Source organism: Macrotis lagotis, chromosome 4 (genome assembly GCF_037893015.1).
Source record: "Macrotis lagotis isolate mMagLag1 chromosome 4, bilby.v1.9.chrom.fasta, whole genome shotgun sequence".
Classification (NCBI taxonomy): Eukaryota; Metazoa; Chordata; class Mammalia; order Peramelemorphia; family Peramelidae; genus Macrotis; species Macrotis lagotis.
This window is the reverse complement of record NC_133661.1, coordinates 29934065-29961486: the sequence shown is the minus strand read 5'-3', so window position 1 is coordinate 29961486 and position 27422 is coordinate 29934065. Positions and strand designations below refer to the sequence as shown.

Sequence of the window (27422 nt, the reverse complement as noted above, 5' to 3'; positions counted from 1 at the left end):
ATACTGACCTTCAAGCTTATTGTAATGATAGTTATAAGTTACTGGATTCTGTTCAACTTCTTAATTGTGTTGTGTTTTGACTATTTAACATTTAGTATTTCTGTATAAGAATAAAACACCTCTTTAAAAAAATGAATTATACAATGTTTAAAGAAGGGTATATATGAGTTATAGGTTGATTCTTTTGCTTACCTATGAGAATGAGTTGGTGTAAGTCGACCACGCAGGGGTAAACTCTGTACCATCAAGTGGCCAGAACAGCTGATTCTCCCCTATGAGAGAAAGAATAAATGAATGAGCTCACTAACGAAAATGAGGGCCAGCTCATACTTGGTTGTCTTTATAAGGTTTGAGGCTATATAGGTAGATTTCCTGAATTATTTAGGGGAAACAAAAATGCTGCAATATGATTATTAAAAGCTATTCCTAACATGGTCTCCATTTTTATCCTTGGAAATAGATATAATTCAAAAATTGTTAACTGGCATTATCTTGCCACCCACATTATGGATATTAGAGAGTTAAGAGTGTGGTCAGGTTCTTAGCTTCTCTCTTTAAAACAGATTTCAACCTGAAGAAATACACAGGTCAAATCTGGAAACAACATGAGAACAATATTTTGTAGCCTTTTTACATTTCTTCTTTTAGTAATAAGTGAAATTCTACCAGATTAAAGGTCATTGCTGGTCATGTAATCTGGTAGAATTTCACTTATTCTGGACGAAGGTTGTTCATTTATTCTTTGAAAAGGAAATCAAATATGTTATTAGGACCATTGTTTTATGAAATTGTTTTTCACTTAATTCAAAGAACTGGCACAGCCAAGATTTTATCCATATAGCCCAGGGGGTATATAGTAAATAAATAACAATAAAAGGAAAAGTAACAAGACAAATTGGAAAAATCTTGGAATTTGGAATTAGGGGGAGACCTAAGTTTGAATCTTGTCTCTGATGCCTACTACATGGGTAAGGCACTTATCTTCTCTGAGACTCAGTTTCCTTATCTGTAAAATAGTAATAACTGCATGTATACGAATCATTATGTTTATATATAAAACATTATATTCAATATATAATACCTTCTCTACATGCATTATGTGTATCTATTATTTACTTCATAGTGTTGCTGAAGTGTTCAATGAGAGAAACACAAACAAGGGTTGAACAACTTACTCTTCCTTCACTGGGGAAGCAGGAGCAGAAGGGTAATGAAGAGCAGATTTTGTAATGATGTAGGATCTGATGCGCTCGCTATTCACATGAAGCCATGACATTCTGCTTTCATTTTTCCAATTACTTCTGAGTAACTAGGCAGTTTTAAAGGTTTCCCTCAAATGAATAAGTGACCTTTTCCACTTATATAAAAGAGACTCAGAGCACCCGACTTTGCTTTAGGGGTTGAAGAGTTCTGAAAGTTTGAAAGTCTCTACCTGTGGGTTGGCAGCCATGATTGTATAGTTTCCATCATCATCATTGGTGGTTGAGTCAATGTGTAGAGAACATGTCCCATCCCCCTCTCTCTTCATCTTGCAATGTTCATTTTTTTTAGAAATTTGTTTTCCATCCTTGAACCAATAAACCTAAAGAGAGATAATAAAGAACACAACCTTTGATTTCCTGATGATAATTATAAATAAGGTTAGGCAAACAAACCTTAAGAGGGGGCAATGGGGGGGGGTGGCTAGGTGGCGCAGTGGATAGAGCACTGGCCTTGGAGTCAGGAGTACCTGGGTTCAAATCCAGCCTCAGACACTTAATAATTACCTAGCTGTGTGGCCTTGGGCAAGCCACTTAACCCCATGACCTTGAAAAATCTAAAAAAAGAAAAAAAAGAGGGGGGCAACTAAAATCTTTATACAAATGATTAATTTCTCAAAATAAGGGTATGGAATACAGATTTGGAAAAAAGTCAAATATTTAAAACACTTCAGTTTTGAAAAATATACATAATATTAAGAACAGAATTTCCAACCCAATGAGACTGTCAGTATGGCATAAAGGATGGAGAGCTGGAGATGGAGTCAGACCTGAGTGCTAAACCTTTCTTGGACCCTTACAAGTTGTGGGGCTTAGAGTATGTTATGAAATCTTTGTGAACATTAGGTGTTTACTATATAAAATAGGGACATCTCAAACCTAAGAGAGTTGTTGTATGGGTCAAATGAGATTATGTGTGTAAATGTTTTGCAAACAAAAACTGCTCCATAAATGTGATTTTTGTTCACATTGATATAACAATGCTGATGCTGAATGGACCTGGGCAAAGTCATACATTTTAGCTGTTTGGGGTCACTGAATATTTAGGTTGCCTAATCTCAATTGGGTCTTCTCTGCTGGAAGACAATTCTTTTTATTCTTCTGAAATTTATTTTCTATTCCTTCCTCCACAACAGCTCTTCAGAATTTTCCCTCTTCAGATCTCCCATGTTTCTCCTTCTTCCAGTCTTTCAGGTAATGACGTACTCTTTGTTTTGTTTAGCTTTTTTAGGTTTTTGCAAGGCAATGGGGTTAAGTGGCTTGACCAAGGCCACACAGCTAGGTAATTATTAAGTGTCTGAGGCTGGATTTGAACTCAGGTACTCTTGACTCCAAGGCCAGTGCTCTATCCACTGCGCCACCTAGCTGCCCCAAACTACTCTAATGCTTAGTAAGAAAATATAGTTCATTTCCTAAGTCTATGATCTCATCCCAAATTCCATCTTTAACTCTAGTCTCTGATGAGGAGGCAGCTCTCCTCCTTGCAAAGGCTAACTCTTCTATGTGTGCCTTTGATCCCACCTCTCTTCTCCAGCAGATTGCCTTCACAATCATCTCTCCCACTTTTTTAAATTCCGTTCTCTCCTTATGACTGATTCTTTCCCTTCTTGATGTCTATCCCATCCTTCAAAAATTATCCTCTTTCTAAAAAACCTAGATTTCTCTTCCCATTCTATAATCATTAATGATAGATGCCTCAAGTTATGTCTCTTGTTTTCTTTCTCCATATAACTTCATTTGGTGATTTCATTAACTTCCATGCACTCAATTATCATATCCATGCAGATGATACCTAGGTCTATCTATGTAGCTTTATCTGTCTCCTTTAGTAACTAACTTGGGGACATCTCATGTTAAATGTCCTACTGGTATCTCAAACTCAACGTGTCCAAAGCACTTTGCAAATATTAATTCATTTAATCCTCACATCAATCCCTTTTAAAGATGACACTACTGAGGCAGAGAGGTAAGTGACTTGCTCAAAATCATACAGGTGATAACATCTGAGGTTGGATTTGAACTCAGTCTTTCTAACTCCGGATATAACACTCTAGCCACTGTGCCATCTAGCAATCTTTATACATATATAATTTAAATAACTCGTTGTCTTTCCCTCAAACCCTCCCTGCCCACCCTCTTTCCCAAATTCTCTACTGTCAAGGATACCACCATACTCCTAGTTAGCTAGGTTTGCAATTGGTGTCACCCTCATTCCCGCATTTGTATTCTCCCCACAGTCAGTCTCTGGTCAAGTCTTGTTTCTATCATCACCCGAGTGTTGGCCTTCAAGCTGAAATACCACAATGGTTTTCTGGTGAGCTTCCAACCCTCAAGTCTCTCCTCACTCCAATCCATCCTCCATTCAGCTACCAAAGTAATTATACAAAAACACAAATAGAATAATTTCTCCCTCTCCCTCACTGAACTCCATCCAGTTGCTCCCTATTTACTTCTAAGACATAAAACCTCCGTGGGGCATTTGAAAGAAGCCCCCCAACTTGGCCCCTCCCTACACTTCCAATTTTCTTCATATGTTTCTCCCTTTTGTGACTACTTTTTTTTTTTTTTTGGTTTTTGCAAGGCAATGGGGTTAAGTGACTTGCCCAAGGTTACACAACTAGACAATTTTTAAGTGTCTGGGGGTCAGATTTGAACTCAGGTCCTCTTGACTCCAAGGCTGGTGCTCTATCCACTGCACCACCCAGCTGTCTCCCTTTTATGATTACTAATGTGGTAATCTTTGAATAGGACATCTCATGACCCATTGCCACTTTGTTGGTTTTACCCATCCCCAGCACTCTTTCCTCAACTCCTCTTTCTGACTTTCCTAGTTTTCATCAGGAGCTTTTGCAGGAAGTCTTTCCTAATCCCCCTTTCCTCTGGGATGACTTTCCATTCACACCATACATATGTTGCATGTCCTTGTGTATTTACAAATTGTCTCCTAGATTAGAATGTGAACCATGCAAGGGCCAGGACTCTGTTTTGGTCTTTCTTTGCTTCCCCAGTGTCTGGTACACAGAAATCACTTAATAAATGATTGTTGAGTCCCACTGTCCTCAACTTCCTCTGCTCTTCTTGATATTTGGCTTCTGATCCAGTCCACTCAACTGAAACTCTGCTTTACAGAGTGTTCAAGAATGTTTAAATTGTCAAATCTGATGGCCTTTTCTCCATATGTAACCCTTGTTTACCTCCCTCGGGTGTATGACACCGGTGACCACACAGTCTTCCTGGTTGTTCTCTCTTCAAGATTTTGTGACAGTATTCTTCTGGCTCTCCCTACTGATCTGATCACTTCTCAGTCTCCTGTGTTATATTATTATCATCACCCTCATATTACATTCTCTGATTACATATATATCTCACTTGTTGATTTCATTACTTCCAAAGGGTTCAATGATCTCTTTATCAGATGATTCTCAGCTTGTTTTATCAAGTCCAACCTTTCTCTTGGGCTCCAGGCTGCCAACATCAACTGCCTGCTACATGTCTCAGAGGCATCTCAAATACAAAACATGCCAAACAGAACTCAATCTCCCCATCTTCTGCACTTTCCTCTATCTGCTATTCCATGCCATCTCTGCCTCCAGTGAATTTTCAGATCCTGACTCTACCCTCACAGTGTCTCCTGCATCCATATCTGCTCAGATACCATACTACAGTGGGCCTTGGTTACCTCTCATCAGAATAGCAGCCCCCTCACTGGGTTCTCAAGTCTCTCTCCTCTCTAATCCATCCTGTTAACGTGCAATTCTGACCATGGCACTCCTATGGTAAAATCCTGTGGCTATTAGCTCCAGAATCAAATAGAAAGTCTGTTTGGTATTTCAATTCTTATCCCCTATTTTCTCCTATAATGCTCTCTTTACCATCTTCCTGTCTCTTAGACACAGCTCTTGGTTTCCTACTGTCACACCTCTGTACAAGCTGTATCCCAAGCTTAGGAACCCTTTCCTCCTCACCTTTCCTTCTTTGAATCTCTGGTTTTGGTTCAAATGCTACCTTCATGCAGCATCTTTTGATCCTTGCTGTTAATGCCATTGCCTCCCTGTCTCTCTCAGCTCCTCGTCCAGTGTTCAACTGGCATGATGTGTCTGCAAATGTGTACTCTATCAGGACCCAGAACACTTCTGTCTTCATCTCCTAGCACTGACCACAATGTCTTATCATGTAGGTTCTTAATAAATACACCTTGATTGAGTGGCTTTTTTTCTGTTCTTTTTTCCCCTGAATGCCCTCTCAGCCTCCTGTGGCTGTCCCATTTTCCACCCTCATTTTCAAGGTCTGGCAGTTTATAAACTTCAGAAGCAAGGTTTCTCTCTGAAGGCTAACTCCACACTCTTACCTTGGGAACAGGGATTCCAACAATTTTGCAGGTGAACGTCACTGGAGAGCCCTCAGTGACTCGGAAATGCTTGAGCCTCTTGTCAAAGATAGGGGCGATGCACTTGCCTGTAGGGATCTCATCATGCTGGATATCATCATCAGATTCATCTACAGGGGTTCGTTCTAAACGGAACTCTATTTCATTCATTAGCCTCTGCTCGAAGCTGGAAATCTTGTACTCCTGGGGAAACAGCAAGTTGGTTTCAATGGAAATATTCTTCCCTGAATCTGAAGGAAACTGTCCATAAGCATGGTTGAGAGATCTACCTACTGAAGACATTATGTCCTTTTGTCAATGCTACTTGGAATGAAGAGTTCAGAAAATCTAAGTGAACTACTCCAATTTCCTGGGAATCCAAGTCCTCCTCTCCTCCTTTGGACCCTCAGTGAGGGGCTCCCAGCAGCACTCCCCCTACCCAAACTTATAGAATACTGGCTTGTGCTCTAGAGCATCAAGATTCCTGTTGGATGGAGGGACTGGGGGAGGGGTGGACAGAAGGTAAAATAAAGTCATTATTACCTTGTGTAAAAAATACCCAATTTCAGAGGAAGAGTATGTTCTTAATCCTTCAGAAGTATTCTGACATACCTAACTCCACTTGCCTATTAGATATCTCAAAGTAGATGTCCCATAGAATTCTCAAACTCAACATGTTCAAAACTGAACTCTCTTCCCCTCCCCACACCATACCAGGTGGGTTCAGGGTCCAAGGAAAGGAGGGGCATATGTGAGAGGTATTATGAAGGTAGAAAAGCAATAGGACTTAAAAAAAACCAGATAAGAGTGACTATGGGGTAAGGATATTGAGAATGACATCAAGGTAGAGAGTCTAGGTGATTAGGATGGGAGACCTTCAAAAGTAATGGGGAAATAAGGAAGGAGATGAGGCTGAAAGGCTGGGAGCTCCTGTGACTAGGAGCTGGTTGTTGAATAGGAGGCAACCTCTAAAACAACTTTTTGGTGGAGGAGACAGTGGGAGGAGTTGTCAAACCATATCCTAGCTAGCAGAAGTTATAGGTTTTGTGTGCTGCTTGGAGATTGCAGAGCTGAGACAAAGCTGAAATACCTGTTCATCAGGCCTACAAAATATTTCATTGTTGAATATTTTAGGTTTCAGCTGAATCCTATTGTAAATATTTGTCAATGGGCACTTCTAAGTCTTCTGTATTTTAAGAATTTCTTTTGCGGTAGAATAGCTGTCCTATATCTGATCTACTTTGTACAGTGAATGGTATCTTTCTAGAAAAGATTCAGTTAAGCTCCTTTGAGAGAGGCTCTAAGCATGAGCCAGAACTAAGGTCTACATTTTCCCCTTGGAAATGGGAATGGAATGGAATAATAAGGTAAAGAGGGGGAGAAAAGCCTGATCCTCAGTTTTAGGATATTGGCTACCTCAGGGCTGAACCTGGGTGTGAGTGAACCCAGAGCTGGGGGTCCTTAGGAAGGAGAAAGAATCATGTTTCAGGCTTTAGTTCAGTAAACTGATCATGAAAAGTATCCTTCATTAATTTAACCATTTGTATGAATTTAGATTTTAATGGTACACTTGTTAAATATTCAAAGAATTAAAAAAATTAAAATGTTTGGTATTTCAGTTGTGTCTGAATCTTGATTTTCTTGTTAGAGATGGTCTACCATTTCCTTCTCCAGCTCATTTTACAGATGAGGAAACTGAAAAACATATGGTTAAGTGACTTGCCCATGGTCATACAACTAGTGTCTTCAGCCAGATTTAAACTTAGGAAGATAAGTCTTCCTGACTCTTAGACCAGCACTCTATCTACTTTGCCACCTATAGTTCCCCATAAATTAATATCCCTGGATTTTAGAAGGAATAGTGATGTGATCCTGAATTCTTTATGATTTTGCCACTGCTTTGAGTACAGTCCTGACAAAAAATTGTACCTGCTTTTTGAGGGACATCTACCTTAGTATGGAGAGGCTTCTTACCAGTGGGTGATGAATGTCTATTTCAAATAGTCTTTAGTCTGGTGTACTCCATTCATTTCTGTGAGGAAGGTGGTAGAGCAGGCTAAGAATTACAAACATTTTAAGTTAATGTCATAAACATTAATTTAGCTTGAGATTATGACTATCTCAAATGTGAGATTCTTGCCTCAAGGTCAAAAAGTTGACAAAGTATGATAGTTACTGAACTTTATTTGTACTGGCATTTGAAACTAAAATAAATAAATTGTTGAGTAATAAACAGATTACTCAGGTTCTCCTTGGAAAAAGTAACTAAGAGATTGGTTTCAAGCTAATCTGGAAGGTAATATGAAACATCATTTCATAAATCACTTGGCCATCTCTTCTTGAAGTTCGAATTTTGAGTATAAACAAAAGCACATAAGGAGGATACAGAATTTTCCAGCTGGAAGGAATCTCTGTGACCCTCTAATCCAAACCAGAGGTGAAAGGAATCTTCACTCTGCTATACCTAACAAAGAATCATTTAGCTTTTGCTTGAAGCTCTCCAGAGAGGGAGAACTCACTCCTTTTTTTAAAAAGTTTTTGCAAGGCAAATAGAGTTAAGTGGCTTGCCCAAGGCCACACAGGTAATTAAGTGTCTGAGGCCAGATTTGAACTCAGGTCCTCCTGACTCCAGGGATGGTGCTCTATACACTGTGCCACCTAACCACCCCAATTCATTACTTCCTGAGGCAACTCATTCCACTCTTGAGCATCGTTAATTATTAAAAAATTTTCTCCCACCATTGACTCATTTCAAGTACTAACAGATTATAAAAGATGTTCCTATGTATAATATATATGAAAAGATCAATAGATAACCACATATACATACTATATGACATGATGACCAAAACACATATGCATATGTATTACATACATCTATAACTAAAAGCTGATTCCAATAAGTGGTCAAAAATTCTCAAAAGAAGAACTTCAAGATATTAACAACCACACAAAACAAGCCAGAGGCTTCATCTTACATCCTGCAAATTGGTAAAGATGATGAAAGGTAGAACATTCAAAACTGGAGGGAGTGGGGGAAGACTGACAAAATTGTAGATTGATGATGGAGCAATAACCAATTTGGAAAGCAATTTGAAATTTCGTAACTGAAGAACTAAAATGAATTTACCCAGAATCTTTAGCCCGGATGTATACTACTACTAAGCAGATACTCCTATCAGGTCATTGGTACGAAGAGAGTTACCGATATATACCAAAATATTTATAGTAACATTTTTTGTGATAGGAAAGAATTAGTGCCCATTAGATGGGTAATTAGTAAACAAACTATGGTACATGAATCTACTGGAATATTTCTGGTCTGTAAGAAATAAAAATAAAGGCAACTCCGAAATTCTACTTGACGTATGTATAAGATCAACAGAAATTGCCAAAAAAAGGAAAACCACAATTTTTGGAGGGATTATGAGAAAACAGGCACAGTAGGGAAGCTGTGAAGAGGTGCAGTCATTCTGGAAACCAATTTGTAACTATAGCCCAAAAGTTAATAATACTTCCAGATCTATACCTCAAAGAGATGAAAAAAAAAAGATGAAAAGGACAAAGGAAGGAGGCCAGAGGAAGAGAAACTAGAAAAAAATTCAATTAAATTTTTTAAAAGATGAGGAATGTAGAACGGAAGGAAGGAAACAAATTCTCTTTTAATGGCACCCTGCACCTGTTCACTAAAAATGGGAGGTCAATAAGGAAGAGGAGTAGCAGTTGTTCTGATTACCCAATCTCATATACAGGAGATGAAGCTAACTAAGTAGAATATTATCCAGTGAAAGCCTGTTACATGATGAACCAATAGTCAAATCTACAAATGTGAAAAGTTCTTCATCTATTAGTTACTCCAGATAATACCACTCTCTTCCTTACTTCAAAAGTTTACCACAACATATTATCTGAAACATCTTGCCATTGCATTTTGACTATCTTTTTCCAAAGGAGGGGGTCAGCGGTGGTGCAATGTGTGTCTCATGTTTTTATATAGATAGTACAACGGACACTAAGATAGATACTGTTCTATGTCATGCTATGTTTCTCAACACTTCTTCAAAAGTCATGTTATCATCATCAAGGATTCTATGAAAAACAGAATCTTAGTTGTCTGTAACAGATTTATTGGGGGTTTTTTAACTTATAAATATAGAGGGCTCAAGATACAATCCAAGGATACTCCTATAACTGACCTATTAGACTGAGATAATGACTGATGTGAAAACAAAAAACCCCTATTTTTAAAGAATAATGTATGTAAAGTATCCTAAAAACCTTTAAGTTCACCAAAAATGCCAGCTATTGTCATTATTATAGGCCTCCATATAGGCATGAGATGGATACAAGGCATAGATATTCAGATAGAAAGGAATCAACTAATTTTTAAACTGTTACTAATTCTTGATCTCAGCCACAGTTTAATTTTGTAGTAAAGCATTCTATAGTAGTTTTTCCTTCACCTTTATATATTCTCAGGTCAGTTGGGACAAAGCAGCCAACTGCCTGAATAAGTGAAAGAAAGAACTCTACTCCTAGCCTAAGTTAAGTGAATGGGTAGATCTAGATACAGAATAATTTTGAGTAATGAAAGTGATAAAAAGAAATAAACTCAAATAGATTGTGTGCTAAAGATATGGTTGTATTTTTGTAATTTTTTTTCTCTCTCTCTCTCAGCCCTAGATAACATGGGATATGCACAGATCTCAATCTGTTGAGGCAGGGGTGAGAGTAGGGAATGAATCATTTAATTAGAAAGATCAGCACTGTGGAGGTAAGGGGAAAGAAAGAAGATATGTCATAAAAGTTGAGGAGATAGAACCATTTCAGGGAAAATGCCCACATAGCTGGACAAAGTAAAAGGTGGTTCTAGGCCTAATTCTGACACAGGCCTTGTGATTATGATTTAACTTTCCGTATTTATAAAAATAGGAAAAAAAACATCTATTCTTTTGCTTACTTCAAAGCTAGGAAGAAATAAACTGGATGACATGTGAAAAGCATGCTCAGGTATAGAAAATATTATTTTGCATCTATTCAACAATTTTAATTCATTTTTAAAAGAGCCACATTTTCAAAAATTGTTTCAAATTATGCTTAATAAAGGGCTCTTCCAGAAATGTTGTAGAGTGAACCAGCAAGCTTGCTTCAGCTTGTTAATGATTTCACAAGCAGCACCATTCATTACCTTCATGTCAGAAATCTACATGTAAAATTTCAAAGTAGCTTGTCTTTGTTATCCTACATATATATATATATATGTATATATTTAATTTAACTTTATCTTACAGTGTATCTTTTTTGTGAATGAAATAAAGGTCTGATATCTTAGAGATATAGGGGATTATTTCAACTATATAAGAAAAGTTTCTTCAGTACAAAAATGGTCAGAGATACCACTGGATCTGTGAGTTCATTAGACTGAAGAAACCCCTTCTACCAATACAGGCTGGCACTTTCTCCAATTCTCAATCTCAGAGAGTCATCTGGAGTACTCTGAGATTCTGTAACTTGACTAGGGTCACAAAGCCAGGATACCTTCACACAGGCAGGCTTAAACCCAAGTCTTCCTGGTTTCTCTAAGCAGGTATGTGAAGGGGCCAGAAGAAGTAGGAAAAATGTATATAAATCAATTTCCTTTTAAAGATAAACATTTTCAACAGAAATAAGAAAGAAGGAGAATTGGTTCAAAACAGAATGCCCAAGGTTACTTGGCTTGAGCTCTTGTTAAAGATCTAGAGAAAAAAGATTTTATTCCATTCAGAAATGGTGAAAGTGGATCTTTATCTTATGGGCATTAGTTTCTAAGGTCAAATTTGTAAAATACAAATCAAAATCACCCTTGAAGACCTCTTAAATTGATGCATAAGGATAAAAACAAGTAAAGATAGTTGGAAGGAAAACTGATGACTGAGAGGAAAATTCTATTTCAAAAGCTTCCCATGTACTATTCAATGTAGAATTAGAAATGCTAGCAGTAGCAATAAGAGAAGAAAAAGAAATTGAAGGAATCAGAATTGGCAATGAGGAAGCAAAACTTTCACTCTTTGTAGATGATATGAAGGTATACTTAGAGAACCCTAGAAAATTATCTAAAAAACTGCTTGAAACAATAAATTCAAAACATAGCAGAATATAGAATAGTACTCAGTACTACTGAGTACCGAAAAGGACTAATCTGCGAACATATTTATCAAAAATAAGTATGTACGTACAATGCTAACCTGTTTGCTGTTGAGGGAAGGGGAGGGGGAAGGGAGGGGGGAAGGAAATTCTGTAACTTAAAAATATTCATGTGTATATAGATGAATGAATAAATAAGCAAATAAATAAATAAATAAAAGCTTCCCACATGTAGGATTATCTTTGAATGTTGTAATACCATCACTTAATAGTTTCTTTTCCCTGTTTCACCTAGAAGTTAAGAGATGACATCAGAAAGTGAAAGGGAGTATCATAGGGTGTTTCTAATGGCCTGGGAATCCTAGAAAAAAAACAATTAAGGCTCTACCAGTTTACATTTAGAAACATCTGTAATTTAGGCAAGAGGTTTACACAATGAGAGGCACAGAATAATGGAGACCAAGGGAATAGCAGATTCAATTATGATCCCTTGAGCAAGTCACTTTCTCTCCTTGGTCTCAGTTTCCTTATCTGTAAAATGAGATTGAACCTGATGGCCTCGAAGTTTCCTTCCAGTGTTAAATGAAATCTTGGACCAACTCAGAAGACAAATAAAGTTTATGAGCACCTAAAGCAATTGCCATATAAGGGTAAAACAATCCAGATTCCCTAAAGTGATGAGATTAGTGTCCCAGGAGGGTGCCTCTGACCTATTTTGCAGTCACATCAACTATAGAGATAGTTGGATCATTCATTTGTTCATATGCTCACTGAGTGGAACCATTGGTTGAATGACCTGTTCAAGTAAATTTTTTCTCTCTGTATGTGTCTCTGTCTCTCAACCTTATTTCATTTTTTCCCTTTCTTCCTCTCCCTCTATCATTTTCTCTATCATTCTCCAAAGGTGATGAACAGAAGAAACACAAGCTGTTGATAAGCACATGAAACACTCCCCTCCACCTCACTAATAAGGGAAATGCAACTCAAAATAATTTGTAAGCTTTCCTGCACATCCAGCAAAATGGTCAGAAGACAAAAGACAGGAACAACCAATGCTGAAAGAGCCAGGGAAGGCCAGGGGCTCCCATGCCCTGCTGGGGAAACTGCAAATTTCTCCAACTCTCCCGGAAAGTGATTTGGAATTATAATAAGAAAATGACTAAAATGTCCATTCTATCTGGTCACACCCCAGGAAAGACAAAATGTTCTATACCATAATATTTTAATAGCAGCACTTTTTTTGTGGTGTCAAAGAGCTCAAAGCAAGGATTCCCAATCCATCGACAGGGAAATGTAATAGAATATTATTCCACCTGTAAGTAATGATAGGAACGTGAAAAGACTTCCACAAAATGAAATAAGTAGAACTGGGTAAACAATACACACAATGGCTACACGTGACAATGTGAACAAAAAACTAGAACTGAATGTTTAATGGCTGTTACTGTTTGTGGAAGACCACAACGTCAGGGAGGTGATGTCAAGACATGCAATGTGGATTGGATTTGATGGGGGAGAGCTGTACTGAGTCACCAGCCTCCCTTTCTCCTCCAAAGCCATCTGGTCCAGTGGTCAGATAGGAATCAGGGTGCTTAATGACTAAACTTGGGCAGAAGAAAAGATGAAAAAATGGACCTCCCTAGGGGTGAGAAGTGACTAAGTTCTTTTTCTCTTCCAGCACTGGGCTAGCTGGCAGGGATGTAAAGATGAAAACTAGATGGATGTGGTTACAGAGAGTCTTGAGCCCGGAGTCAGGAAAACATGGGGTCAAACCCAGCCTCAGACACTTACTAGATATGACCCTGGGCAAGTCACTACTCTCTGCTTCAGTCTCCTCATCTGTAAAATGAGAATAATAGCAGCACCTATTTTCCAGGGTTGTTGTGAGGATCAAGTGATCTATTTGAAATCTATTTTGCAAACTTTTAAGTGTCATGTAAATGCGCACTATGAGGAGTGTTCATTTTGCAGAACCTTTTTCTATTTCTTTTTTTCTTCTTTGTTATAAAAGATTGCTCTGTGGGAGGGGCATATCGGGAATGTAACATAAGTATCATTTTTTTTTTTTTAGGAAAAAGAAAGCAGTGGCAGGATCACAACACTTCAGGGAGCTCTCTACGAGGAGTCCTTCCAAAGCTGCCCCCGACGGGCAGGCGGGCATCGGGCATCGGGCGAGGCGCGGGGAGGCCCTCGCTGGCAGGAGCCCCCTCCCTTCCCCGGCTTGTGCCCGGTCTGCCCGCGGGCAGTCTGGGCCCGCCGGGCCGGCTCTTACCTGCTGGCCGGGCCGCGCCTCCCCGAAGGCCAGCGTCCGGCCCAGGTCCCGCATCAGCGCGGCCCTGCTCTCCCGGGCCTGGTCCTCCGCCGGCCGGGCCGCCTTCTGGGGTTTCCTCGGCCCTGGCTGCGGCGTCCTGCGGAACAAAGGCCGGCCTAGTCCCGGGGTCCCCTGGGCCCGGCCCCCTCGGCCCCCCTGGTCCTGGTCCCGGGCCCCCCTCGGACTCCCTGGTCCTGGTCCCGGAGCCCCCTCGGGCCCCCCTCGGCCCGGCCTGGTCTCGGGCCCCCCTGGGACCCGGGGCCCCCCTCGAGCCCCCCTGGTCCTGGTCCCGGAGCCCCCTCGGGCCCGGCCCGGCTAGCCCAGGCTCTAAAGGGCCGCGTAGTGGCCGCCTCCCCGTGCTGGGGGGCCCGGGGGACATTAGACGGGGACAGGAGCGAACCGACGCGTGTTTGAGGGCGCCCCCAGGCCCCCAGGCCTCCCCGCGCCCACGGGAGGTTTTCCGAGCGGAGCCCCGAGCGACCAGCCTTCTCCTTCTCCGGCCATTTTACAGCCGAGTAAACGGAGGCTGGATTCGAACTCGGCCCCGCGGCCTTAAGGCCGCTCCGGCCCTAGAGGGAGGGGGGAGGGGCCCCGGGGGGAGGGGCGAGGGCCGCCTCCGGGGTCTGGGGAGCCAATGGAAGAGCGCGGCGGAGGCTTGCTTCCGGGGCGGGGCCCGCCCTGCCCACGTGCCCCCGGGCTTCGAGGCCCCGGGCCCGCCCCTCCCCGCGGCCCGCCCCTCCCCCGGCCCGCCCCTCCCCCGGCCCGCCCCTCCCCGCCGGCCCGCCCCTCCCCCCGCCGGCCCGCCCCTCCCCCCGGCCCGGCCTACTCACGCGGAGGGCGCGCTGCGAGGGAGGCCCATGGCGTTGGTGGGCGGCACGGCGGGCAGAGAGGGCAGCACGGCGCTGAGGAACGCCACGGGGTTGTGGACGCGGCCGGCGGGCGGGGACACGCCGCGGGGGCGGGCCGGGGAAGGCCTCGGGCGGGGCCGCGGCCGCGGGGCCCAGGCTCTCCTTGCTGGCCGTCCTCTGCATGGCGCCGCCGAAGGGCGCCGCGGGGGAAGCGGGCGCCGCGGCCGGGAAAAACTGCCTGGGCCGGGTGTAGGCGAAGGCCTGCGCCCGCGGCACCCGGATCTGCTGGCAGGTGGCGGCCACGGGCTGCGGGGCCCCGGGGCCCGGGGCGGGCGAGGCGGGGGCCCCGGGGCCCGGGGCGGGCGAGGCCGGGGCCTGCGCCTGCTGCTGCTCCAGGAGCACCTGGTTGTGGAGCTGCTGCAGCTGGCAGGAGTCGCTGCGGGCGGAACAGAGAGGGGCGTCGGGAGGCAGGGCCGGGCCCAGGCGCCCCCCGGCCCCGGCCTGGCCCAGGCCCCCCACACACCCCCGGCCCCGGCCTGGCCCAGGCCCCCCCACACACCCCCGGCCCCGGCCTGGCCCAGGCCCCCCCACACCCCCCTGGCCGGGCCCAGACCCAGGCACGTGGCCCTGCAGGCCGGAGCCGGGCCTTGTCCGTCCCAAGTTGCATCACCCTGCGGCCCCTCTCTCAGTGCCCGGGAAACGCCAGTTACTAGACAGCGTGAGCTGAGACTGAAATCATGGGATCTTTTTCCAACTTAAGGAAAATTCACTAGGATTGTAGTTTTTGGTAAGATCTTGTGAGAATCGCCCACGGCGGATAGCCCGTGACGGAGAACTGTCCTGCAGGCCTCTGAAACGATTCCACCAAGACAACTGCTTCTGTTACTGTACAGACACCCCTGTTTCTAGTTACTTCTCTTTACTCAGTTCACACATTCTAGATGGTGCCGCTTGACTTAAATTTGGACAAGCCCTTGTTAAAAAGGGAGTGGGGGGTAGACTGCAACATCGGGTGACAATTAAGACAAATTTACTTTTATTACCAAGGGTTGGTCCTCAGCAGTTTTTCATCAGCACAGTTTTGTGCATTAGTCCTAAGAAATTTGGTTCGTTTCATTAAAACTACCAACAAATCCTTTAATTCTATGGCAGTCTTCTTTTAGTTGGAGAGACTTTGATACCAAATTCACTCCTTGAAATTATGTCATAACAATTTTGAATCCAATTTGAGTCAAAAAGCTCTTAGTCTTATTTTTTTAGTTCTGTTAAAATTCTAGGGAACAGAGCTTATTCTGAATATTTGAAGAAGTTAGAAAGGCAAAGTGTTCATGTGAATTTAAACAACTTGAATCCATAAAACTAAAGTTGAATGACACATTTTCTGGGAAGCCTTACTATTCATTGTTCACCTAATCTAATCTTTAATTCAAATTCAAGAGAAGTTAACTAGTATTTCTGGAATAGCCTATTTTAAAGGGTGATTATATTAATGATACAAAACCAGGTCTAGGGCTAATATGAATGTCTATTCAAACCAAGTGTGATGCAAAGCAGCTACTGGAGGCTTGGTGTTTCATTCCTGAACATAGTAGGTACTTAATAAAATCTTGTTGATTGGTTGATGGAAGAGCCTCCATAATGAGGGCTTATTTCTTTTGACAAACTCCATGCTACTAATAAGTTAGGCCATAAACCCAGGCCCTGAAAAAAATCTTGGGAAAAGCTTAAAAGAAAACCTGAGGGCAAGGATTTATTAAAATAAATAGAATGGATTACCCTGGCATTTTACTTTTTCAGTTACCAATTCTTATTCTGAAAGGACCATCATTGCCAATATAGTAAGGAAAAAGCCAGGCAGTTCTCTATTTTCTTGAAAGCTTAATAATAAGGAAAAGAGAACAAAGACAGAAGGAATTGTTGAGGAAGAGGTTGTAAAACACTTAGAATGCATTTTATAGAAAGTGATGGAAATCTCTACCCTGGGGGCCTTCAACAATACATTTTTTTAATATAGCTATGACCTCAGAATTTGGTCATGACATTTGTTTGGAGGCAAAGCAATGGACTAGATGACCTGTATAGTAATCTTCCGTCCCTAGGATTTTAAGAAAGCATGAGAAAGGAAACATGCTCTTTACTCACAGTTTTGGTTTAGCTAGTACAGGAGGGGGCTCTTTGACAGGTGAAGAAGGCTCAGGTATCCTTGCTATCTGCCCATTGAACCGATCCTGTAAAAGGTCAGCTTGGATCTGGTCAACAGTCATTGCTCCATCTTCAGTAGATGTTTCACTTGCTTTGTCTTCTTCAGGTAAATTGAAGTGTACTCGAAGGCCAATCCTAGAGCTGGATCTGGGCTCATTATGATTGACCAGAACCCCTTCAAGTTTGGGTTTGGGGTGTTGTTCCATGGAGCGGGGTTCTGGATTCAGTGAGGATGATTGGTTCTCAACAACAATTGAGTTGCTCATGGAATTAACTATGTGGGGAGTCACATTATTGCTATGGTCCTCAGTCCCTGAAAGAACATATACAGGAAGGAATCAATATATAGGTATTTTAGTTACAAACAATATGATCTTAAGAATTTGTGGAGTTTGGTGGTGGGGCTAGATGGAAATAATGACATTTATAGTTAGGTAGATGAGTGACAACAGACTGAAGAAGAAAATCATATTTGTATTGCACTTTAAAAAAAAAATTGAAGCAAGACCCTTCCCATGTAAATTTCTTTTTGATCTTCCCCATAATCCTCCAAATGGTAGTGTCCTGGCATCTCAATTTTACACATGAGAACCTCAGTTTCAGAGGGGCTGAAGGACTCATCCAGTAGCAGCTAGCAAGAGCAAAAGCTAAACTGTGAACCTATGTCTTTTTACTCCAAAGATGGCTATGCATCAAATAGAACATTTGTCAGAAAAGAAGAATGTAGGAAACCTGAGGCCTTAAAAAAAGACAGAAATTTAATCTAAGCACACAGTGTGATGATGCTGTGGCAAAAAAAAAAAAGTGCTATTTGGGGAAGTATTTTAGGACTAGCTTACGTAAGAGCAGAGAGATGACGGTCCCCCTTTGTGCGTCACAGAGGAAAGCACAGCTGGGGTTTGCCTCAGTAAGGAGGGGAGAGGATATCAATAACTGAAATGTGTCCAAAGAATGTCTTCCCCCAAGATTCAATGACTTATGAAAGCTATCAAGGACAGCTGCCTAGGGGAGGCTAACATCAATCTCCACATCAATACTTCATTTCACTGCCTGCCCAGCTCTATCATTTTGAAGTGAAAAGGCCGCTGGGTCAGTCCATACCATACCTCTCACAGTCAGCTGGGCAATGCTTGACACCGTGCCGTACTTGTTGCTTGCAGTACAAGTGAAATTCCCAGAATCTTCTGAGAACACTTCTGCAATGACCAGTGTACAAATCTCCTCTAGAAACCAGAAAAGGAGAGTGCTTCTTGATAAGGGACAATATTAGAAGCTTTCATACTTTGAAGGACTCCAGAAAGAACTGATTTGATAATGTCACAACAATTTACTGATTAAGCCCATGTGGCCAAACAATTGGCCAATCCAATGATAACAAAAATCTGTCAAATCAGTTGTTGGCTGCACAATTGAACTAAATTCAGTCCAAAAAAAATTGCCTGTGTATTAGCAGTTTCCATTTCTATTCCTAGGATTCTATGAGATGAGTTTGAATTATGACTAATCAAAAAGCTGAAAATGTAAGTACACTTGTCTGAGAAAAATGTGATGACTTGGATTCCCCTAAAAGAAGCAATAGAGTAATTTCTAATCTGGAGCATCTCATCCTCACCCTGATGACCTAGATAATTTTTTAAGCAATTTTTTTTCTCCAAAGGATATAATTCTAAAGTGGGGAAAATAGAGAAACATCTGTTAGCCTCTTAAAATTTATTTCTTCTGCCTAGGAGAGTACTTTGAATGTTTTAGGTGAAAAGAAGAAAATGATTCCTTTACTAAAGGTAAGATAATTATGCATTGCTGAATTGGGAGGATTCTCTTCAAGACAGAGCATGAGAATGTATATTGTACAAAGTAGAATCCTAGATCCAGGGCTGGAAGGCACCTTTGAAACTATCCAGTCTAAACCCTTCATTTTGAAGATAAGGAATCATATGGGTAAAATTACTTGCTCTGTTTCCATAATAATACATAGCAAAGCCCAACCAATGTCCTCTTCTTTCAAATTCTTTCTATTACACTAGGTTCCCTCAATACCAAATTCCAGTCATGGCCATGTTAATATAGGCTATAGAATTCAGAACCAGACATTTCTTGATATCTAATGTCAAGGTGCTGTGTGACAGTCAAAGCACATAACCCCTAGTTCTCTGACAACAAAAAACAGATGTATCTAAAAACCAAAATAGCACAGTGGCAATGTGACCCTTCAGAAATTAGTGATAACAAAATTACATGAACAAGACCATCAATTTCTAAGGCAAAACTGTGTGGTAGGTAAAGTTTGATTTTAGCAGGTCTGATTTCTCCTTTCTATATTCTTATCCCTTCTCTATATTGTCTCCTTTGTTGTTGTTTTTGTTCTGTTGTGTTTGACACATTGATCCCATTTGGGATTTTTTTTTGGCAAAGATATTTTGAGATTAAATGGAATTAAATGACCTGCCTCAGATCACACAGCTACTATGTGTTGAGTCCAAATTTGAACTCAGGTCTAACTGACTTCAGACCTAGCAGCACCCTGTCTACTATACCATCTACCTATCCTTTGTCCTCCCCACATTTTATTTTTCTTATCTTTCCTTTCCCCCCCAATAAAATGAACATCTAGGAGAAAAAAATCCTCTCAAATAACATATCCTATCAAATAAAGGTAGTAATGGCTATTAAGGCAATGATTCATTTTCCTTTGGGGTATTTATATTTTAAGGGGGAAAAGAATCTCTAATTATGAAATTCTGTAAACAGATCATTGAGCATGAGAGACTCTAGGAGGATCTCTGAAATTACTTGTGGAGACAATGTTCTCCTTGTAAGAGCAGTACTTAATATGAAAATGTCACAAAGCCAGAAGCTCTCCCATAACTATAACTGGATAAGCTATACCTAGATTCAGAAAGAAATTCAGTTGTATACAGAAAGAAATATAGCAGGAAAAGTTACAGTATGAATAACTGAAATAAGAGTAATAACTAACTTTTGAAAATACGTTCATTTTCTCATTTGATCTTTACAACAACACTAAGAGGTAGGTACTATTATTTTACATAGCAGGGGAAATGGAGAGAGATTAAATTTCAAATGACTTCTTACCTGGTTCAGCCATAGACCGTGGTTCTTAAAAAGAAAAGAACAAAAAAAAAGTCACATGCCTATTATATTTTCTTCTAAGACTTCCAAGAGAACACTGTATGCATCTATCCTTAGACTATTTTAGAAACCCCTATAAATGAATGCTAAGTAAAATAAAATAAATGCTGATTATGAACAAGAACAGAATAGCTATGGTAAGAGCAGATAAGTATGTTGCTATACCTTGGGACATACCTGAGTTTCCCCCAAGAATAAATCCTGGCTTATAAGCTGAACAAGACCTTTAAATTGGAGTTATCTACTGTATTAGCTATGTCTCAGGGATACCTTATTAGTGCACCTAGGACCCTGCTTAGAATAGAAAAAGGGAGATGCTGATGATAATAATAATAATGAAGAAGACCTTGGAAGAATAATTCATGGCAACTGAATTGTAAAGATTTTGTAAAGTACTATTTTTGATATGAAAAAACAAAGATCTAAATGCATTTTAACACTTTTATATGCTCCAATGAGGTGAATTGAGTCTAAAATTCAACAAATGAAATGCACTAAATAAAGTCAACTTACTTTTCTGTAAAATTCGAAAATCTGGAGAATCTTCTATCAATGTCCCTTCTCTGTACCATTCAACTTTGGGGGACGGTGCTCCTTTAACTCTGCATTCAAAAACAACTAGTTGACCCTCAGAGGCTGATAAATCTTGCAGCATCTACAATGAGAAAGTATATTGTAAAAGTGAATAATTGATAGATTTTCTGCAATCTAGGATCAACTTCTAGAAGATACTTATTCTCCCCAGTGTTTGGTCTTTTTTTCTAAGTCTTTACATATATGAACTTTCAGGTTCAATCCTGAAAGGACTCTCCAGAGTATTTTAAAAACAGTCATTTGGGTTACTGAATTTTCTTTTGCTCTAACTGATATATGCTTTTGAAAAAATTTTATTTATTTAAGGCGATGGGGTTAAGAGACTGTTCAAGGTCACACAGCTAGGCAATTAAGTGAGTTCGGATTTGAACTTAGGTCCTTCTGACTCCAGGGCCTGTGCTTTATCCACTGCACCACCTAGTTGCCCCATATGCTTTTTTTTTAATGTGATGACATATATCATGTAGAACACTTCTTGGTTTGCCACTTGCTCTGATTCATACTAAGTACCTCTGTTCTTAAGGGCACATATAGGATTTGGCTTCTCAGAACTGCAAAATACCATAATGAGTATCAGCAAGTGTAGTTTGGATAGAGAATGTAATATTATGTAAAGTATTCTAGTTGACAGAGGCATTGCTTTGTGGATGAAACAAATGATTGAATCAGGTTTTATCACTGATTTTTTTTGCATCTGTCTAGTGGGAATAATATCATTTGACCTACATTGCTCATAGATTTGATGTGACATTTGAATTTATCTATTATATAGATAGATATACATTACCTTATCATCAGCACTACATACATAAGAGCCGTAACTGATACTATAATATCGTTCAGTTCTAGAAAATTTTTTTGCTTCAAACTCTAAAATGAAGATAGTCATAGAGGCTATTGTGGGACATCACTAAACTCACTTTTTAAGCCATGATCCCATATAAGGTGCTGTTATTTAAATGGAAACATTGTAAGGATTGTGGGAATATAACTGTTCAAGTAAATATTTCTTTTTTTTTTAGGGTTGTTTTTTTTTTTGCAAGGCAAATAGGGTTAAGTGGCTTGCCCAAGGCCACATAGCTAGGTAATTATTAAGTGTCTGGCTCTTTCCACTGCACTACCTAACTGCCCCTCAAGTAAATATTTCTAATAGTAAAATGTGGATAGTTAAAGCCTCAAAACACTGTTAGATGATTATACTCTAAAGCATAGGAAGGGTTAGGCATAGATTTTTTGTTTGTAAGGCTGTTCTTCTACTTCTAATTATTTATGAGTATATAATTATATTTCTACTTAACTATACTTGATTGTTGTTTTCGGAAATGTTTCTTAGCATGGGCAGAATTATTTTTTACTCTGATACCATATTATCAGTGTGTATACTCCCTCCAAGGGAGGTTGTGGTAACCCATCCATGCCTTCTCATTCTATACAAATCCTGTATATGTTCAACTATAAATCTTCTGTAGGGAATGGTTGGGTACCAAAATCTACATCTCTTGATGATGATGCCCATCCCTTTATCCCTCTTTCTTATAACATCTGTCTATTCCCTTTTCCTGTCATGTACTTCTCTGATAAGATCTTTGATGCTATTTCTTTTGTACAGTTGACTTTTTTGTAATATTTTAAAGAAATTTTTAGTTCCAAATTCTCATTTCTCTTCCCCCTCACTCATTGAGAAGGTGAGAAAAGTGATATTCATTATACATTTTAACATTTGTCATGTTTCAGAGAAAAAAGGCAAGAAAAAATAAAATAGAAAAAAATATGCTTCAGACTACAGAATTCATTGGTTCTCTCTCTGGAAGTGGATAGCATTTTCATCATAAATCCTTTGCAATTTTTGTTGATCATTTGTATTGATCAGAGTAGCTAAAGCTTTCACAGCTGGTTACAATGTGACTGCTACTATGTATAATATTCTTTTTGGTTCTGCTCACTTCACTTTGAATCAGTTCATACAAATCTTCCCAGGTTGTTCCGAAACTATTCTCTTCATCATTTTTTACAGTACAATAGTATTCCATCACAATCATATATATATATATATATATATGTGTGTGTGTGTGTGTGTGTGTGTGTGTGTGTGTGTGTGTGTGTATACATATATATATATATATATGAACATACAACATATACAAACACAATTTGTTCAGCTGTTCCTCAATTGATAGGCATCCCTTCAGATTCCAATTCTTTGCCAACACAAAAAGAGCTGCTATAAAGATTCTTGTATAGATGGGTCCTTTTCCTTTGATTTCTTTAGGGTACAGATCTAGTAATATATTACAGGGTCAAAGGGTATTGCACAGTTTTATTAGCCCTTTGGGCTGTAGTTCCAAATTGTTCTTCAGAATGGTTGGATTAGTTTACAACTCCACCCATAGTGCTTTAGTGTCCCTATTTTTCCACATCCTCTCCAACATCAATCATTTTCCTTTTCTGTCATATAAACCAATCTGATAGGTTTGAGGTGGTATCTCAGAGTTGTTTTAATTTTCATTTTTCTAATTAGTAATTAGAGCATTTTTAAAAATAACTATGGATAGCTTTGAATTCTTCTGAAAAACTACCTGTTTTTTGACATTTATCAGAAAGGGAATAGCTCTAATTTTTATAAATTTTGCTCAGTTCCCTATATATTTGAGAAATGAGGCCTTTTTCAGAGAAACCTGATGTAAACTTTTTTTTCCAGTTTCCTACTTTCCTCTAATTTTGGCTGCATCAAATCATCAAATTTGTTTTCACAAGAACTATTTAATATAATCAGAATAATCCATTTTATCACCTGGGATGTGCTTGCTCTCTCAATCTCTCTCTCTCTCTGTCTCTCTCTCTCTCTCTGTCTCTGTCTCTCTGTCTCTCTGTCTCTGTCTCTGTCTCTGTCTCTGTCTCTCTCTCTCTCTCTCTCTCTCTCTCTCTCTCTCTCTCTCTCTCCCTCCCTGGGTCATGAACTCTGCAATATGTAGTAGCCTCTTCCTTCCCACTATTTGTCTATTTAGTGCCATTCAGGTGATCTGGACTTCCCAATTCTTTGGAGACTGGGATGTGTCCAGACCAATAGTATTTCATCATCACAACATTGGTTATTTTTTTTATTGGTCTTTGATTTAGGAAGAAATCTGTTATTAAAAGTCTGAAGATTTTCCCAAATGCAGTCAACTCAAATTCCCTTCCTTTCTGTTCCATAAGTGTTTGTTAAGTTTCTAGTCAAAGTCTCTGATGTCAAGGAGTTTACTCCTGAGGAGACAAAATAGGTAAACAGATAACTGGAAGGGAATCTGAAGAGGGAGAGAGCAACCAACTAAGTGGACAGGCAAGGGACCCCTCAAAGCAAAGGCGCTAGGTACAAAGGAGAGCAGAAGGTAAACCAGAGAACCAAGGCTGAGTATCAGGAATAGCAGAATAGAGTAAGGGACACATGGGCCTCTAAAAGGTTGGCATGGGAATATGTGAAGAAAAGGAGTTTATGGTTTATCATCATCTCCTAAATGAACCATTGAAGATTCTTGAACCAGAAAGAGATCCAGCCAGATCAGTTCTCTAGGAAGATTTTTTTTTTTTTGTCAGGGTCGCTTAGGCAGATAAATAGCTGAGCCAAGATTGAAATCTCAGACCTCTGTTGCTCTCTTTACTGAACCATACTACTAAATATAAGGAGAGACTCTAAGACAGCATTTTGCTCTATCAAATTAAAAAAAAACTGTAAATCCACAATGGTGGGATCTTGCATTCTCTGCACCTTTCAGTCAGCCATATGATTATAAATATGTGGTCTGATGTAGAGTGTCAGTTGTGAAATTGTCTTTATATCTTTTATCTGGAAGCTTTTGACATAGGTGCAGATTGTTGACATAAAAATTATGAAGAGATGGAAAAGGGTCATACTCTAGTATTTTGTTACATGAGGCCTTTTTTTAGATTTCCTGAAAAATCAGTCTCTCATTCAACATCCATGAAATTTAATTTTCCCAACTCAGACTCTTTCCTCTGAGTGTACTTGAACTAATTCAGTTTTTTTCCCTCTAACTTTATTTCCTTTCATGCATGACATTCTACTTTCTTATGAAGTACATCAGTTGAGCCTAAGTGTGGTAGTGTTACTGTCACTATTGTAGGGGATCATTTGATTAAGTAATTTTGACAGATTTTTCCATTTTTTTTTGGTTGATTGCTCTCCTCAGTTTTATCCTTATATGCTCTTGTGATAAACTGGCTTAATTGGGATAATCTGGGTCTTCTACTAAATTTTTCTATACCCTCTAGTTCTGGTTGTTTTATTAGTTTATCTTGCTCATATTCTTCCATCATACTTCTCCTCAGAATTTAATAAATGAATTTACATTCCAGAAAAAAAATATTCTTGGCTGCCATGTCTCTTTTCTTAGCAAGAAGATCATATTTCTTAGCTGGCGAAATTTCTAAAATCTTGATTTCCTGGTGGCAATTAATTTTGACAGTTAAATTTATTTTTAAAATGGTAATAGTCTAATGTTGATATAATCAACCTCATTTATTTGATTTTCTTGTTCTCACTAGATGTAGCGTGTACCTCCCAGAATTCTTCATGAGGAAAAATTGTAATTGATATATAGTTAGTAGGCTTCTTTGATCTATTTGTTTCTTAGGATCAACAGCTCATCAATTTAGAGGGGGAAAGGACCTTGCTGTCATCTAATACAACCCCTTCATTTTACAGATGAGGAAATTTAGAGATTTGCCAAAGGTCAACCCAAGTAATAAGTGGTAATGTTGAGATCTAGATCTAGAGGCTCTGGTTTCATATCCAGTATTCATTTCACTGTATCATGCTACCTCAATTCTGGACCTTATTTTCTAATGTGTTTCAGTTTCTTCTCACCTGCTCCCCATTTCCATCTTGGCATTGAAATAATTGATTATTAAAATGTGTTGCTTTAATTTGGAGGGTCTTACTGAGCTCTTTATAGAATTTAACTGCCTCTTCAGGTTATCTCTCTCAGCTTCAGTCTTCTCATCTATGAAATGGGATAGGGGAGGTGAATGAGGAGGGGAAAGGGCAGAAATTACTAGGAAATCTCTTTTGCAAAGGATCAGATGAGAGCTGATTTATAGGAGAATAAAGCCAGTGCCTTTTCATGCTCTACCAGTGTTCTAGTTCCAGCTACAACTCTTCTTCCATATCACTTAAAATATTTGGTTGGTATCTCTGCCATATTTGGACCATCCCTGCAAGGAAGACAGGGGGTATGATAACTATACAAAGCCAGGTATCCATTGGCTCTAACTCTACCATAGTTTGGTGCTTACGTTGGGTTACAAAATAATTTGGAAAAATGGGTGGTCTTAGTTTTTCCACATAGTCATTAGAACTTTGGCATAGACCTGAGCCTGGGTGTTCTGGGTTTTCCAGTCTCTGCTGTTATATAACAGACCTGCTCTTCTTCCTCTCCCTTCCCACACCTGTTCTAGGCTGCCTCTTCAAATTACTGCTGAAGCTGCTGGAGCCAGGGTTTCTGAAGCTTTGGAGCAGAAGTGGGAACAGCAGCAGCTGCTGTGGGTGTGGAAGTGGGGAGGGGGTCAGCAGCTTGTCCCACTCATCAAGTAAGTGGTAGCACCCTTCCCCTACAAAAATACTTCACATTATACTGTTTGGACTTGTAGGAAAATACTCTATTAGTAAGGTGTCTCCCTTGTAATAGATGGTTCCTACTGGTCCAGGTCTGAACTAAAATGAAGTTAACTCCATGGTCCAGTCATAAACTCTCTACCCATTTGCTGAAGAACTATGGGTAACTCATCATCTCCCTCTGTACTTTCATTTTTTCTAACTATAAAATGATTATAATATGAATGCCCATGAACCCCAAAGAAAGTCTGAGTATAAATGATAGGGTACTTAAAAACAGAACTATGCTCCACAGACCAACATGCAAACTAAAAATTCAAATGAAGATTTTTTTTTTTTGGTTTCAGTGGAAAAGACCCCATTATTATTATTATAGGACAGAACAGATATCCAGGGAGAGGTGTTAGATTGGGGCCCAAAGGTGAAGAAACAGACCAGGAATAGCCTAAATGAAAGTACATAAAAGGGGCTATGACCATAATTCCCAGACACATGAGCACTGTCATCAGTGACTGACTCAGAGAAATGTGTGGCTAATGACATTGGCAGTGACTGACCTCAGCAATGACCTCCCAGCCAGAGACTAACGCAAGTGAGCCTTCCTGGGATGTGGGGCCAGTCCCAGGAGTATGGACTCCATATATGGAAGGCTTGGGGCAAGAAAGAGAGGCCACGCGGTTTGACTCTGCCAGGAACAACTTTTAAAATCAGAGTTCTGAAAAGCCTTGCTTATGATTTTTATTTGAGGAAAATCATCTAAAAACTGAAACCTTTAGCCAAGATCTTGATCTCTCAAGTCCTAAAGCAAGTTGGTAGAAGACAAGGGATCAAAGCTAGTTCTCTCTATGGGTGCCAGTCCAAAATACTGCTGAATGAATTGTTCAGTGCTTCAAGGAACTGTAATCTGACCTGCACAGGTATATCTTTCACTGACCCAGATCACTACCTGCCCACACTG

The 27422-nt window shown here is 40.1% G+C and overlaps 1 protein-coding gene across 1 annotated transcript in view; it reads right to left on the bottom strand.

Annotated features, from left to right (window-relative positions):
* Positions 1–27422, bottom strand: part of MYPN (myopalladin) — a 120310-nt gene that overhangs the window by 22365 nt on the left and 70523 nt on the right. Inside the window, 10 exon segments of the mRNA XM_074232368.1 lie at positions 193–272; positions 1433–1582; positions 5608–5829; positions 14021–14156; positions 14890–15018; positions 15020–15343; positions 17050–17422; positions 18216–18332; positions 20203–20226; positions 20773–20914. Of these exon segments, the coding sequence (XP_074088469.1) occupies positions 193–272; positions 1433–1582; positions 5608–5829; positions 14021–14156; positions 14890–15018; positions 15020–15343; positions 17050–17422; positions 18216–18332; positions 20203–20226; positions 20773–20914 (1697 nt within the window).